This window comes from Penicillium arizonense (genome assembly GCF_001773325.1).
Source record: "Penicillium arizonense strain CBS 141311 chromosome Unknown PENARI_contig026, whole genome shotgun sequence".
Classification (NCBI taxonomy): domain Eukaryota; kingdom Fungi; phylum Ascomycota; class Eurotiomycetes; order Eurotiales; family Aspergillaceae; genus Penicillium; species Penicillium arizonense.
Window position 1 is genome coordinate 241,455 of NW_019173303.1, and position 12,557 is coordinate 254,011.

Sequence of the window (12,557 nt, forward strand, 5' to 3'; positions counted from 1 at the left end):
CTTGTTCAACGGTTAACTTTCGAGAATTGCAGTACAGGCCTGGGCAGGTCCTAGCAGCTAGCCTTCTGCTTCCAGGCCCATGCTACCACAACTACGCCTATCTATATTGCCATGCTTGATACTCTAGATAGTCCTTACCCAGCTATAGGAAGGTTACTGCAACAATAAGTTTTAAGAAAATTGCTAGAAAACGGCCAAGGAAACGGCCCCAAAAGAGGATACAAAGTCGACCGTTTTGCTAGGCAAGACCCTCTCAAGAAAATGTACCTGAGCTACGTTCTGTGATACTCTTTATGGATGCTATGAGCTCACCGTCACTGCCACTGTGTAGGATCTAGGAACTCACCCTCCGCCGAGCTACACAGCATATCTGAGCAATATCCGCCAACCAACCCCCGAGACCCCGAGAGTCTGATACAGGGCCTAAGAAGAAGACTACGAGAAATAACGAAGTCTCGGGGCATGACTAGCGGCGGATGATATGGATGATACTAGGTACACTAGTACTAATGCGTGCGAGCCTCTTGCTTGGTATGCACCGAAGCTACACAGTCTCTCGAGAGCTCTCGCTCCAGATTGCTTTCTACGGAATTCAAGATGGATATGGTGTACGACAATCTACAGTCTGCTCTGTTCCAGAGCTGCGAGCAGTCTTGATTCATGTTTTTCGACCATTTTGCAGTTCGCGGGAGGCTCCGTTATACGGACCTCTCGTGGTACTGGCTTCCGGCTATCACACTACTCGGACGGTCATTGAAACTGCTCTGGTGAGACCGATAAAACGGGATTTCTTGCGGTGCAGCTCCTCCAGTAGTAGTCAGCAGAGCACCCAAGGGATATAGCATATCCGTGCTAGGAGGCACTGTCTAGTTGAAGCGAGATGGGAATAGTGTTGGGCTTTACATAATCATATATCTAGGCAAAGCTTTATTCAAATTAAGATACAAGCGCATTCAAGGTCTATATCCTATACACAAGCAAGAAAGGCAGCGAGATGTACCGCCCTCTATACAAATAATCAAACACGCTCCACACCAAGACTACTGGCAGCCTTCTCATCGCTAACCTGGTCAGCTTGAATATCCCCGTAAAGCTTAATCTCATGAGCCATCTTCCTCGCCTGCGCAACCGGGTTCCCACCCCGAGAGAAGATCAAGTCAATATCCTCAAGACGCAGATTGCTAGTCTCAGGATAGAAAAAGTAGATAATGGGAATGAAGAGGAAGTTTGTGACCATAAATATCAGGTATGCCTTCCACTGAATCCGGTTAATGATCACGGGCGTGATCATAACAACTGTGAAATTCCATAGCCAGTTGGAACTGACACCAATAGCCGTACCCTTTGTTCGAGCTTCCAGGGGGAGGATTTCGGGTACGTATACCCACGGCACGGAGTTGATGGACATGCCGTGGATTAGCATGTAGAGGAAGAAGAAGGCGACGGAGGCGGACGCGTAGTTTGTTCCGTTTGGTTGGTGAACTTGGGATAGTAGGGCTGCTACCATCATCATGCAGACTCCTAATCCAAAAGAGCCGATCATCATTGTTTTGCGGCGGCCCATTCTGTCGAGCTTGAAGGCTGGGAGTAGCGAGCCAAGCATGAACATGATTTGGATACAGCCGCCAAGGATCTGAGACAGTTGACTGGATAGACCGACGTTCTTTTTGAGAACAGCTTGAAAGAGGTTAGTATTGGGACTTAATGGTGAGCGGAAGGGTGAGACTAGGCACGAAATATACGACAAGGTTGATTCCTCCAACTTGGTTCATGAGCTGGATACCCCATGCGAGAAGCACGCGCTGGCCAGTCTTGACTTCATCATTGTGGAAGATCTTCCAGATCGACTGCTTGTTGACTGCATCTTCCAGTTCGATGGCGGATAGGATTCCCCTTCGCTCGTTGACGATGAATTCATCGTCTGGCTCTCGGTCATAGACAGCACAGAGAACTTCCATTGCTTCTTGCTCTTGGCCATGGTTCATGAGCCAGCGAGGGGATTCGGGCAGACCGAATACCAGAACAATGACAAAGATCGCGAAGAGGATCTGCATCGCAATCGGGAGACGCCAGGCGATGGGACCGCCAACGAACGACATGCCAAAGTCAAACCAGTATGCAACAACGATTCCTACGGCTGTGAAAAGAACCTCGGAGGAGATGAGGCGACCTCGAGTCTTGCCCTCGCACATCTCTACAACACATTCAGACTGGTTAGTGCAATTCTTGGAGTATGAGTGCAGGGTGCTCGGTTTTTACTTGCCAGCCTGGTACATAGGGACAGTACTCGTCTTCAAACCGGTGCCCGCACCAGTCACAAGTCGCCCAATGATCAAATGCGGCACCGTGAAAGCCGTGGTCTGCATGACTGCGCCGACAATAACCACACCCATGGCAAACCAGATCGTCCTGCGGCGGCCGAGCGTCTCACCGATGAAGAAATTGACTGTCAAGTCAGTCACAATGCCTCAAGAGGGAACATTTCGTTGGTCCACTTACCCAAACATCCAAGAAGACAGCCCACGTTGTAGCAACTAACAATGATACCCTCTTCCGTGTCATCGGGTAGTTGAACTGTTTCCTCCAGTCGTCATTCCCGACAATACCGCTGAACACACCCTGGTCATAACCGAACAAGATGAAAGCCACCAGACAACAAGACGTGACAGCAACCTGCAGGGACCGGCCCCTTCCATACCAAGATCGCATGATGGCAGAGGTTGTGGTTATTATAATCCGGCGGAAAGTCTGCAATGATTCATAAACCACAGAACAACCCGGGGTCTACAAGCCGTGTTTATATGTCTACCAGGCCGGCAGCACTACGTATGAGGCCTGCAACCCGACGATCCAACCCGCATAATGAGGGCAGAGGTATATCCTGGCCGTCCAATGGAGTGCGGTGATGGGTTCTGCAGCGGATCCTGGATGGGATCTGGAAAATCTGGAGTCGAGCCATTTACGCGGAGTATGGAGTGCCTTTGGCTGGACTGTGGGACTTTCTCCGCTAGCGACTGAATGAGGCAAGCCACCCGCGCATTTCCAAGTGCCGAGTGACGGTGCTCGGCAAGAGCCGACAGCTTGGTGGTCCCGATTGCCTGTTAGGGCGAGGGGTGGAACAATGCTATTCCGGCTGATTATTTAGGAAATGTGGTTGATTTGGGAAGTTGTAACCACTACTTTATACCCTTATAGTAATGGCTTGATATGTTGATGTTTACACATGTCTCCCTGTGTTATTACAGGGTCTCCGGAGCATGGTAGCTAATATTAATGTTAATATTCCATTTAGCAGGAAATCAAAGCAAACGACGCTCAATATCTTGCTCTGCAATCTTCTATTCCTAAAATCAAAATATCCAAAATCTACGTATGGCCCCCAGGTCTGTAATAATAACTCCAACTCATCTGTTCTCTATCGACGGCTGGAGACTTTCGTTTCGACACAACAAAGATGTCCTCAACGACTGTTGCAACTGTTCGGCAGCTGCACCGTCATCCTTCGCTCTCTCCGCTGCCTGTCTCTTCGCAATGTTAATGTTCTTAGTTTGAACCTTGATTACTTGGCGAATGAATCTGATTTGGTCAGTCAGTGCCCGTCCTTCCAATTTGAGCGCAGAATCAACCGCGGGCTTGATCTCGTCCGGGATCTAGGTCATGATGTGTTAGAATTGAACTTATGGTCACAATACTTTCCCACTCATACCTCGATACATCGGTTGTGCATAATGCGACAGTATAGACAAGCTCTACGGTTTGGCTGCCGGCGACAGACGCGGCTTGGGACCTTCTCCCTACGGAGGAAGCAGCGTTGGCAAGGTCGTTCGACGATGTTCACGACCAGGGCGGCTTTGGCTCTGGCCCTGATACGACATCGAGATCTGGCACGGGCGTGACGAGGTCTGGCCATGTTGAATTCAAGGTAGAGTATAGTGGGTGTGTTGTTAGGATACTGATCGATGGCATTAAAAACTCTGATTTCTGTGAATTTCATTGATGAGGTATTGGCTTCTGGTATGTAGTTTGGCACCTATTTATATTGAGAAGGGGATTGAGTACTTCTACTTGTTGATAGTACCCTGTACAACGGGAGGGGACAGCTTGAAAAGATACAACAATGGATCAATTTTGTTACATCTAACGGCAGCAATTCATTTGTTCGACAAAGACATATAAGACATATCAATTATTCCGAAGGAAATATTTCAGGATGAAACTTTGGTAGCATAATATAATTGATCTTCAAAGCGGCGTAGTCATGGATAAAGGTGCTTTCAAGATCGACTCACTCAGAGACCTGAATACCAAGGGCCAAAGAAGAGTACTTGAGCTCAAGAAGGGTTTAACCTCCGAATAGTATCGTTCAATTATGTACCTAAAACACATTAAAGAGAGCAAAGAATAAAAATAACAAGCGCACCTGGGCACCTATGAATTGGATTATGTAATGCACCAGCCTCCGTGGCGCACTGTGGCTGAAGACGCATTGATTGGTTCGCGGATCCCGCCTTGACTCTGGCATCCTCTCTTCTCTGAACTTGGAGCATCAAATATCCTTATATCGAACCAAAGCATACCCCAAAAGACCCTTTTGATTAGCTCTTGACGACGCGACTTGGACAAGAATATTTCCCTTTAATACAGCCTCTGTGATCTCGTCATTCACCAAAGAATCGCCAATCACTTCATTGTTCTTCGTCCTACCCCGTCCTAATCCAATAGGACAAGAGCTCTATCCATATATAAATATACGGATCTTGGACTTTATCTTGGAATTCACCCTTGCTAGGGGCGTCCCAGACCCATCCATTGGCTCTGTCGCCAAAGCGCGACATCGACAACTCCAGCAATGAATACTACAGACCAAAATTCCACCAAAGGGACAGTGGTCAGCAATGAAAATGGCGAATCCTTACGCCTGGATTCAGAACTCCAACTCGTGTCCTCACTAGCGAAGCTGCAAGAGCTAGAACGTAAGGTAAGCCCGTGACCAGTATTTCCTCCAAAGCCACAATCCCCAGTCTAACAAAAATAGATCCATGAACTGCGGGAATTTGTGCCACAGGGCCTCTTGGAACCCCTGGTGCCAATCTCAAACCCAGAGAAAGTCACAGCCGACAACCCAGTCGCTGAGACACCACAGATGTTCCGTGAGAATTTGACTGAGGCTGCGCGTGCGCGCGTTGCTGATGTTCAGAACTTTCAGTCGCTTTGGCGGGATCCAACACTGAAGCCTGTGTGGGCACATGTCGAATCGCGCATTAGTGAGTCGAATGGTCAACTTCTGCAGCCGTCGGGGAAGTGGGAGAAGGACTATGATGTGCTTCTTGAGGAGTTATCAAAGAAGGAGAAGACGAAAGAAGATGATCAGAAGCGAGAGGAGGAGGATGCTGAGCGTGCTAAGGCCTTCTCTACCGAAGGAGAATGGCAGGTTGTTTTGGAGCGGTTCGTTCAGAGGAATGTGCCCGGGGTGCGGGTTATCAAGGGCCAGGATGAGACTTCTCTGGCTGTGGCACTCGTCCGGGCAGGTATTGTCTTCCAGGTTCGGGGTGTGGCTGGGGCTGATACTCCCATTTCTGAGTGGGAGGTCTCGAGCAAGATTGCGGGTCGGACGCCGACGAAATTGGAGATCGCCATGTTGGACTGCTTGGGTTCGCGTCCACGCAAATGGGATCTTGCATTCTTGCTAGTATGTTTGACGTTGCACATGGCAAAAAAAAAAGGCGCTAACATCATTTCCAGGATATGATCTCTTCTTATGCGGATATCAAGCAGACACCGTGTGTCAAGTGCAACCGCCTGACCAACAATGGCGCTCAACTGCCAACTCTCCGCCGACCTCAGCCATATCAACAATCATCTGCTGAAGGACCACGCACATATACATTCGACACATTGCATGCAGGTTGCATTTAGACTATGATTTATTCCCATATTGGCCCAAACAAGCTCTCAATCCCAATATACCAAAATTTACTATAACTCAGACTCCACAAAACTACAATCTAACAAGCACGAGACTATAAAACCGAACCAAAACATCAATTAACCCCAAATGCAATGTCTACCTCTCTCACCCAACCAACCCCAAATCTAATCCTGATGTTGTCCATAAATATCATCATGCCAATTCTCAGCTGGATACAGCACCCCATTAGGATCCCAATACCGCCTCGGAACCCGATGAACCTCACACCGTTCATACCATCTCCCCTTCTCACTCGGCCCATTACAAAACTCAACCCGACTCCACGTCGCCCGGTTCGGAACGGTATACTTCCTCGTGCGGAAATCGTATCGTTCGCCGGGTTTGCGTTTTGCCCAGGGTAAGGAGCTATAGTTTGCTGCCTCTGCTTCTTCGTTGTTTGGGTCGATACCCCAGCGAGTCCATTGGTCTCTGCTGGGGGCTGTCTTTGATTTTGATTCTGAATGGGATTGAGAATGTGGGTGGGTGTGGTTGTAGGCGTCGTTGTCCTCGTTCTCCTTTTTGGGATTGGCTCTGGATTTGGAATTGGAGTCCTTGATTACGCCCACATATATGTCCGGTCCTTTGTTCTGTAGGACGTCTAGAAGGCGCCAGCGTCGGGGCCATTTCTTGGGGTTTCCCGGGCGAGGATCTTTGGGCCAGATCCAGCCTAGTTGAGGGGAGGCTATTTTGTCTTTTTGGGTCATTGGATTGGAGATGGTACAGTGGCTAGATAAATGGATGGATGGGCTGGGAGGCTTGAGATAGTTTACTAGAGTGGAATCAACCGCTTCTTCTTATACTTCGCTATACACTGTCAGCCAGGATGTTCTTTTCTTTATTATGATTGCCTTTCTTTCTGGGACTGAGTCGGATTCCGAGTTGTAATGATAGAGAGCAGACTGCCGTGCGTTTTCCTTTGTTGCAATAATCACATCAGATGTAAGACAGTGCTGCTAAATTGTGTTTGGAGTTTGAGGCTTTGTCCCAGTAGTTGTGTGCATGATCTTGTTACCTATGAGTCGTGAAATGTCTGAAATTTGACAATGGCATGGGAGATGTTGGGGTTCTTTGTTTGCAAGAGTATCACAATAATTACCAGACAAGATTCTTTGATATAAATGTCTTAGCTTTTTTCAATCTTTGTGAAGCATAATTTGTTGATCTTCTAGACTGTTGATGCAGCAAACCATCTCCTGCATTAAAAGAAAAGCATCTAAACAGCGTTCATATGCACTATCAGAGTGGTAGGAAGTATATTGATGTGCCAGTCCGAGAGTACAAAGAAGTAAAGAAACCAATTGCTCAGAGCCGCTTATTAGAAAGAAATAGATGCAAAAAAATCAAAACATGTCCCATCGAATGTCAGCTTTGCGGAACGCCATTTTCTTGCTATTAGAACCCAGATCGCTTCGAGAATGCAACGCCCATTATCGAAAATATGTTCATAAGAAATTCAGTGTGATGCGGCTCAGTTCTTCTCAGAATATGCCAGCAGTCCCAGTAAACCAGGTGAAGGAGGCAATCGTGATAATAGCCATGCCGAAAGTGAATTTGAGGGCCTGGCGACTGGTTTCAGACATAGCACCGCCGCAGGTGGCACAGTGGAATTCTATGAAAGTCAGCGTTTGCTTGCAGTTTAAATATTGCGAGAGAATCTCACCATTGAGGGGGGTGTAAGCCTGCGGGGTATACATTCCGAAGGAATACCCGTTTTGCGAGCTCAGGTACCCGGCAGAAGCAGTGTCATCAATTTCCTTGCTAGCATCATAGACGAAGAGAGTATAAGTCGCCGTAAGCAATGGAATGGTGGCAGAACTCTGGTATTTTCCAGTATCCCAGACCACACTTCCAGTGGCCTTCACACTCATGTTGGAGGTCAAAGTATATTCCTGCTTGTTCATGCTGCACGAAGCCACAACATTGACTGCAGATGGTGTGACCGAGAGGGACGTGTAGTTCCATACAAAGGTCACATCCTCGCCGATCTTGTAGTAGCTTGTGGAAAGGGAACCCGGGGTGATCATGGACACGCCTCCAGCAGCGGCAGCTGGATCAATGGAGATCGAGGAGGTTGCGGTGGTCTTGGTCTTGGTGGTGCCAGTCTTTGTGCCGGATGTTGTCTCTGAGTCGGTCGCAGTCTTTGTGTTGGAGTTTGTGCCGGTGGTGGTATCGGAGGAAGTCTGGGACGCGGTGTTGGTAGTCGCCGTAGTTTCAGAGGTCGCTGCATCGGTGGTTGTGGCATCGGTAGTAGCTGCGCAGGAGGTTAGTGTTGACCACGACAGGATCAGATGGATTCTGCTGTACCTGCTCGCTTATCTAGGGAGTCGCCTAAAAACAACCCATTTGGCCTCCATGGCCAAGCCGAGGAGAGTGTACCCAGCAAGAGAACAGTGCAGAGCACGGTCAAAAAGAAAGACCGCATGTTGAAGATGAAATGTGAAATGTGAGGTGATTGGGAGGTTTGAAAATCAAGCGATCGGGGTTATTGTCCCCTTGGCCGCAAGTGAGCTGGTCTGATCACGCCCCTTGCACAACCTAGTGTGACTCGTCGAAAAAGCCCCGTATATGTGGAAAACAGCGAAATCGTTGGTTTCTCGACTGCCCAGAAATTCTGTTACAGAAGATTGATCAAAACAACGTGGAGTGCAGAAAAAGACCCTAATCCCTTGGCCAGCAGTCTGGACCCTGAAACATGCAGATCACCGTAATATGTGGATTCGTGTGGAAAGAAGGCTTCGATTCGGGCAACGACCGTGACTGTATCAATATCGACAATAAAACGAGTGTCTGTAGAGAATCATAGAGAATCAAGAACTGAAGAAGCGAAGAGAAAGCGAGTGACATGCTGCGGGGCTAAGCCCAAATAGGTGAGACATTGGCTATTTTTAGTCGCCCACACTGTTGATGTTTTAGATCTGACATTCTTTACATTCTGAGTTGATCAATTCACATGTTCAATGCTTTATTGGACACTAGGTGAAAGTAAACAGTGCTTAGTACTGCTAAGTTGGTAGTTGCACGCCTAACCATCTCACTTTTGGTCCTTATCTATGTAAACATTGATGAACACAGTTCTTCGAAATTGTTTCTAGGTTTCAAATTCACAAGCAACCCATATGATCTTCGCTAAATACTTGCTCCTTAATCGTCTAAGTTTTTATACACTCCTTATTATAGTATTTACTTCTCTAGCAACCTCTAGGCAAATAACACAACTGATATCGAAAGCACCCGTTCAGATGACCAGTTACAGTAGTTCATATCAACTATCCCTCATTGCCAGACGTACAGTAGAGCACCTGAAAATATACTTAGGGGGATAGATCCCGGCAGACTTGATTTGTTGTTTATCTCCTATGTCTAGAAATCGAAAACATAGACCGGTAGGCAGTCACCGTCAGACTCAATATACACCAAAGCGTACGCCAAACCGATTTTGAAAATGTCAATTTTCCGGCTTAGAAAATTACATTGATTTTCACCAGCGAGTCAATGATTTGAGCTTTGGCGTAGATATGTACTCCAGATGCCTAGTCGCCAAAATAGTACCTCGCACCTGAGCACGTCTAATGGACAGATGCCCGACGCCAGTAGATGGAACTAATCTAGTTTGACTCAACTCGCCGGCCAGATGAAACCTCCATGGTTAGATCATATATATCACACATCTGGTATAAATGGTATATTAAGCAAGTTGACGGGCATCCGGCAGTGGAGAGCATGATCAGACGGATAGCCCGTCCGCTATGATCTAACCGTATTAGGCCAAAATGCATTGAATTTCTGGCAGCGCCTCTGCTCCGAGGTCCTGAGGTCCGAGGTCACTAGCCTCGAGAAATGCAACGTAAAGTTCGAGTACAAAGAATTCAGCACAATACTACCTTTTCACCTGACTCTAGACTGGACGCAAACGCCTATGAGAGGAATATAATCGTCGATGTTGCGACACTGGCACTTGCCCTTTCCGCAAGTCTCTTGAAGCATCTTGGCAAGCTTGAAGGGCATTTGAACTGTGCACAATAAGAATTTGAGGGAAATTATGATACTCGGTTATTGATACTCCGTTTTTCAAAGAGCCAAACACAGAAAAAAGAGATAGTGTTGTCGAAGCCCCACGGTGAAGAGTATATTGCTTTAAGTGTATTTCATTCACCCAAGAGAGCCCAAGCTCTTGTATTAGGTCGGTTACAAGTTTTATTATTCGGCATGAATGAGACTTAACATTGAATATTTTGTTTGCACTGTCATTTGGCTCTTTAGCCGCAATCCTCTTCGTAGTGAATGGATCGTTCTTCTTCCTTCCGGACTTGGTCTGTCAGTCTTCGCTTTGATTGTCTGGTCGTAACCTCTCCCGCTACATGCCTCACATTCAAACATTCAAAACAAAGCATTTGCATAGTCGGGCTCCTAGCACTCGCTTTTGATTGCCAGAGGAGAGCGTGTTATAGCAGCCATATGGCTCATGCTTTGGGCGCGATTTGACTCGATTGATAATAGTTCCAACATTAGTGGGTTCTATACAATTATTCCAGGTTAGAAAAGAGAAAAGAAAACCCGAAGCGTGCAGTCTATGCAATGCAACCAACTGTCATGGAAATTGAAACGTCGACATAGCTCTAGTTGACTCTAGCCGCCGACCATGTCAATTCTCAATCGTAAAGGGGAGCGCCATCATATTGCTATTTAAAATAGACAGACCAAAATATAGCAGCTAAAGCGTGATAAGAAAGAATGAAATGCATATATAGATCTAGGGGGTTCTATATTACCTACACATAAGCGCTGGGGTCCCGCGGATCTAGCATTGAAGCTCCGTGATTGGTCGCCCTCATGTATATCCTAGATATAAGTCTGGCGTTATTGTAAACGACGCTACTGCACTATACCGCTATATTTATGAAACTGCGGCTGAGGAAGCGCTAATGGGAGGGGTATTGAATCTACAATAGCTATCGCTTCCAGATCTGGTCGCACGCGGCATCCAATGCCAAAGGATAAATAGTTCAAACTTCACCAGGGTTTTGTTTTTCACCTCGTTGAACATTACCTACCAAAATTCTCATCCATGTTTGAAAGCCTCACCTCTCGTCGCCCTCTCAAAGCGAACCGCCACCATGCAAACGTCCAGGCCGAAAAACCCTCTACGAGCTCCAGGGCACCGAAGAAGGAACCAGTTCCTACTTTGAATCCGACAAGCTCATATAGCCCCCCTGTACGCCCGGAATATGCGGATGTTGAAGCCATGAAATACTGGAATCGTCTGTTCCCTATCGCAATGGACATGTTCATTTCGACTGCACCGTCGTCGAAACCACCATCTCCGGAATACAACATTCGCGACAAACGGGAGTGGAATAGCGTCTACCACGTGCTAGAAAAAGCGCGGTCTCAATACCAGAGCAAGCGAGGCGCTGTGGGAAAGCTGAATTCTCATCTGCGAAAGGGGGCCGATAACATCGCCCCTGTAGCCAACGCCGTGAGAATCGCCTCAAAACTTGCTCCGAAGGACGCGTTTGCGACGCCCATTCTGGGGACCATTACTCTACTGCTAGATGTAAGACAGCACTTGGGGGAAATCAGATCAGTTGGAATGGCTTGCTTATCTACTCTATCCACCAGGCCGTCAAGAACTCTTCTATTTGTCGCCAACAGGCTTTGGAGGGACTCAGTAACCTCACTGGCATGTTTTCAGATATTGAACTGTATCTTCAATGTTTCCAAGGGGACGAGAATATCCAAGATGCGTCAATCAGTGTGACCGTGGCCGTCCTAGGTGCTGTTGAGCGGGGCATTGCCTTCTTCATGAGCGTCCAAAGTAGGTATCACCCGATTTGCCCAGTGGAGTTCTACTAACACGATTTTTCAGCAACTCGGATATTGAATTCGGGTGCATTGGGGGACAGCTACGGTGCAAGCCTTGTAGATGCTCTAAGCCTAATAGATCAGAAATGTGAACTTCTAATGCAGGAAGCCAACAAATCGCAGATATATAAAACCACTTTACGTACGTCAATCCTAACCTTCCTTTTGACCATAGCTTCTAATGATTAATGACCCAAAAGTCACTCGGCAGTCAATGGCATTGATTGACAAAATACAGCAGATGACTGAGCTCCTGGCTGAAAAAGATCAGGAGCTCAAACGAAAGGATGGTGAGTGGCACCCGAATTTATGACAAAGAGTCAAACCATATCTAACACTAGTCCTCATGATATGTAGACGAGCTCCTAGCTGCGAAGCAACAGATCTTTCTGCTTCAATCATCAATGAACTCCAAGCAGCATGGCTCCATGGGCAGGTCTCAACCTGGGTATCCGAGCAATCAGCCCCTCAAGGTGGAGGTCAAGTCCCAATCGCAGGCTCCACGAGTTGGCAGAAGGTACTGAGTTTTCGTTGTGGTGATCCGCCCTGAACTATTGCCGCATTGCTACGTGGACCTTGAGGCGTAGCTATGAAGAGTTGTGTAAGAGGACTATGATACGCTACCAGGAGTTTCATCATGTTTTGGAAGACTCAATGCTGAAAAGAAACACCTGGTTCTTCTCTTTTGTTTGTTTTTGAGCGTACTGATCAATCCGCCTGGTGTACA

General features: G+C 47.3%; 6 protein-coding genes across 6 annotated transcripts; 2 read left to right on the forward strand and 4 right to left on the reverse strand.

Annotated features, from left to right (window-relative positions):
• Positions 1–1,018: 1,018 nt before the first annotated feature.
• PENARI_c026G05733 (uncharacterized protein) lies at positions 1,019–2,709 on the reverse strand (the record flags this gene model as incomplete). Its single annotated transcript, XM_022635947.1, has 5 exons — positions 1,019–1,663; positions 1,743–2,194; positions 2,300–2,446; positions 2,500–2,574; positions 2,619–2,709. 5 exons carry the CDS (start codon positions 2,707–2,709, stop codon positions 1,019–1,021), a joined length of 1,410 nt encoding a protein of 469 aa, XP_022484173.1.
• A 695-nt stretch (positions 2,710–3,404) lies between these two features.
• PENARI_c026G08535 (uncharacterized protein) lies at positions 3,405–3,910 on the reverse strand (the record flags this gene model as incomplete). The annotated part of the gene is made up of 2 exons (XM_022635984.1): positions 3,405–3,650; positions 3,776–3,910. The coding sequence occupies 2 exons, from the start codon at positions 3,908–3,910 to the stop codon at positions 3,405–3,407; spliced, it is 381 nt and encodes a 126-aa protein (XP_022484207.1).
• Positions 3,911–4,849: 939 nt separating this feature from the next.
• Positions 4,850–5,916, forward strand: PENARI_c026G04159 (RNA polymerase II mediator complex subunit MED27 domain-containing protein; the record flags this gene model as incomplete). The annotated part of the gene is made up of 3 exons (XM_022635928.1): positions 4,850–4,978; positions 5,036–5,689; positions 5,743–5,916. 3 exons carry the CDS (start codon positions 4,850–4,852, stop codon positions 5,914–5,916), a joined length of 957 nt encoding a protein of 318 aa, XP_022484179.1.
• A 177-nt stretch (positions 5,917–6,093) lies between these two features.
• On the reverse strand, positions 6,094–6,672 carry PENARI_c026G01245 (uncharacterized protein; the record flags this gene model as incomplete). Its single annotated transcript, XM_022635893.1, has 1 exon — positions 6,094–6,672. The coding sequence occupies one exon, from the start codon at positions 6,670–6,672 to the stop codon at positions 6,094–6,096; it is 579 nt and encodes a 192-aa protein (XP_022484145.1).
• Positions 6,673–7,446: 774 nt separating this feature from the next.
• Positions 7,447–8,390, reverse strand: PENARI_c026G02845 (uncharacterized protein; the record flags this gene model as incomplete). Its single annotated transcript, XM_022635912.1, has 3 exons — positions 7,447–7,577; positions 7,629–8,219; positions 8,273–8,390. 3 exons carry the CDS (start codon positions 8,388–8,390, stop codon positions 7,447–7,449), a joined length of 840 nt encoding a protein of 279 aa, XP_022484191.1.
• Positions 8,391–11,033: 2,643 nt separating this feature from the next.
• On the forward strand, positions 11,034–12,354 carry PENARI_c026G11748 (uncharacterized protein; the record flags this gene model as incomplete). The annotated part of the gene is made up of 5 exons (XM_022636013.1): positions 11,034–11,522; positions 11,588–11,783; positions 11,835–11,972; positions 12,031–12,120; positions 12,188–12,354. 5 exons carry the CDS (start codon positions 11,034–11,036, stop codon positions 12,352–12,354), a joined length of 1,080 nt encoding a protein of 359 aa, XP_022484258.1.
• Between the last annotated feature and the right edge of the window lie 203 nt (positions 12,355–12,557).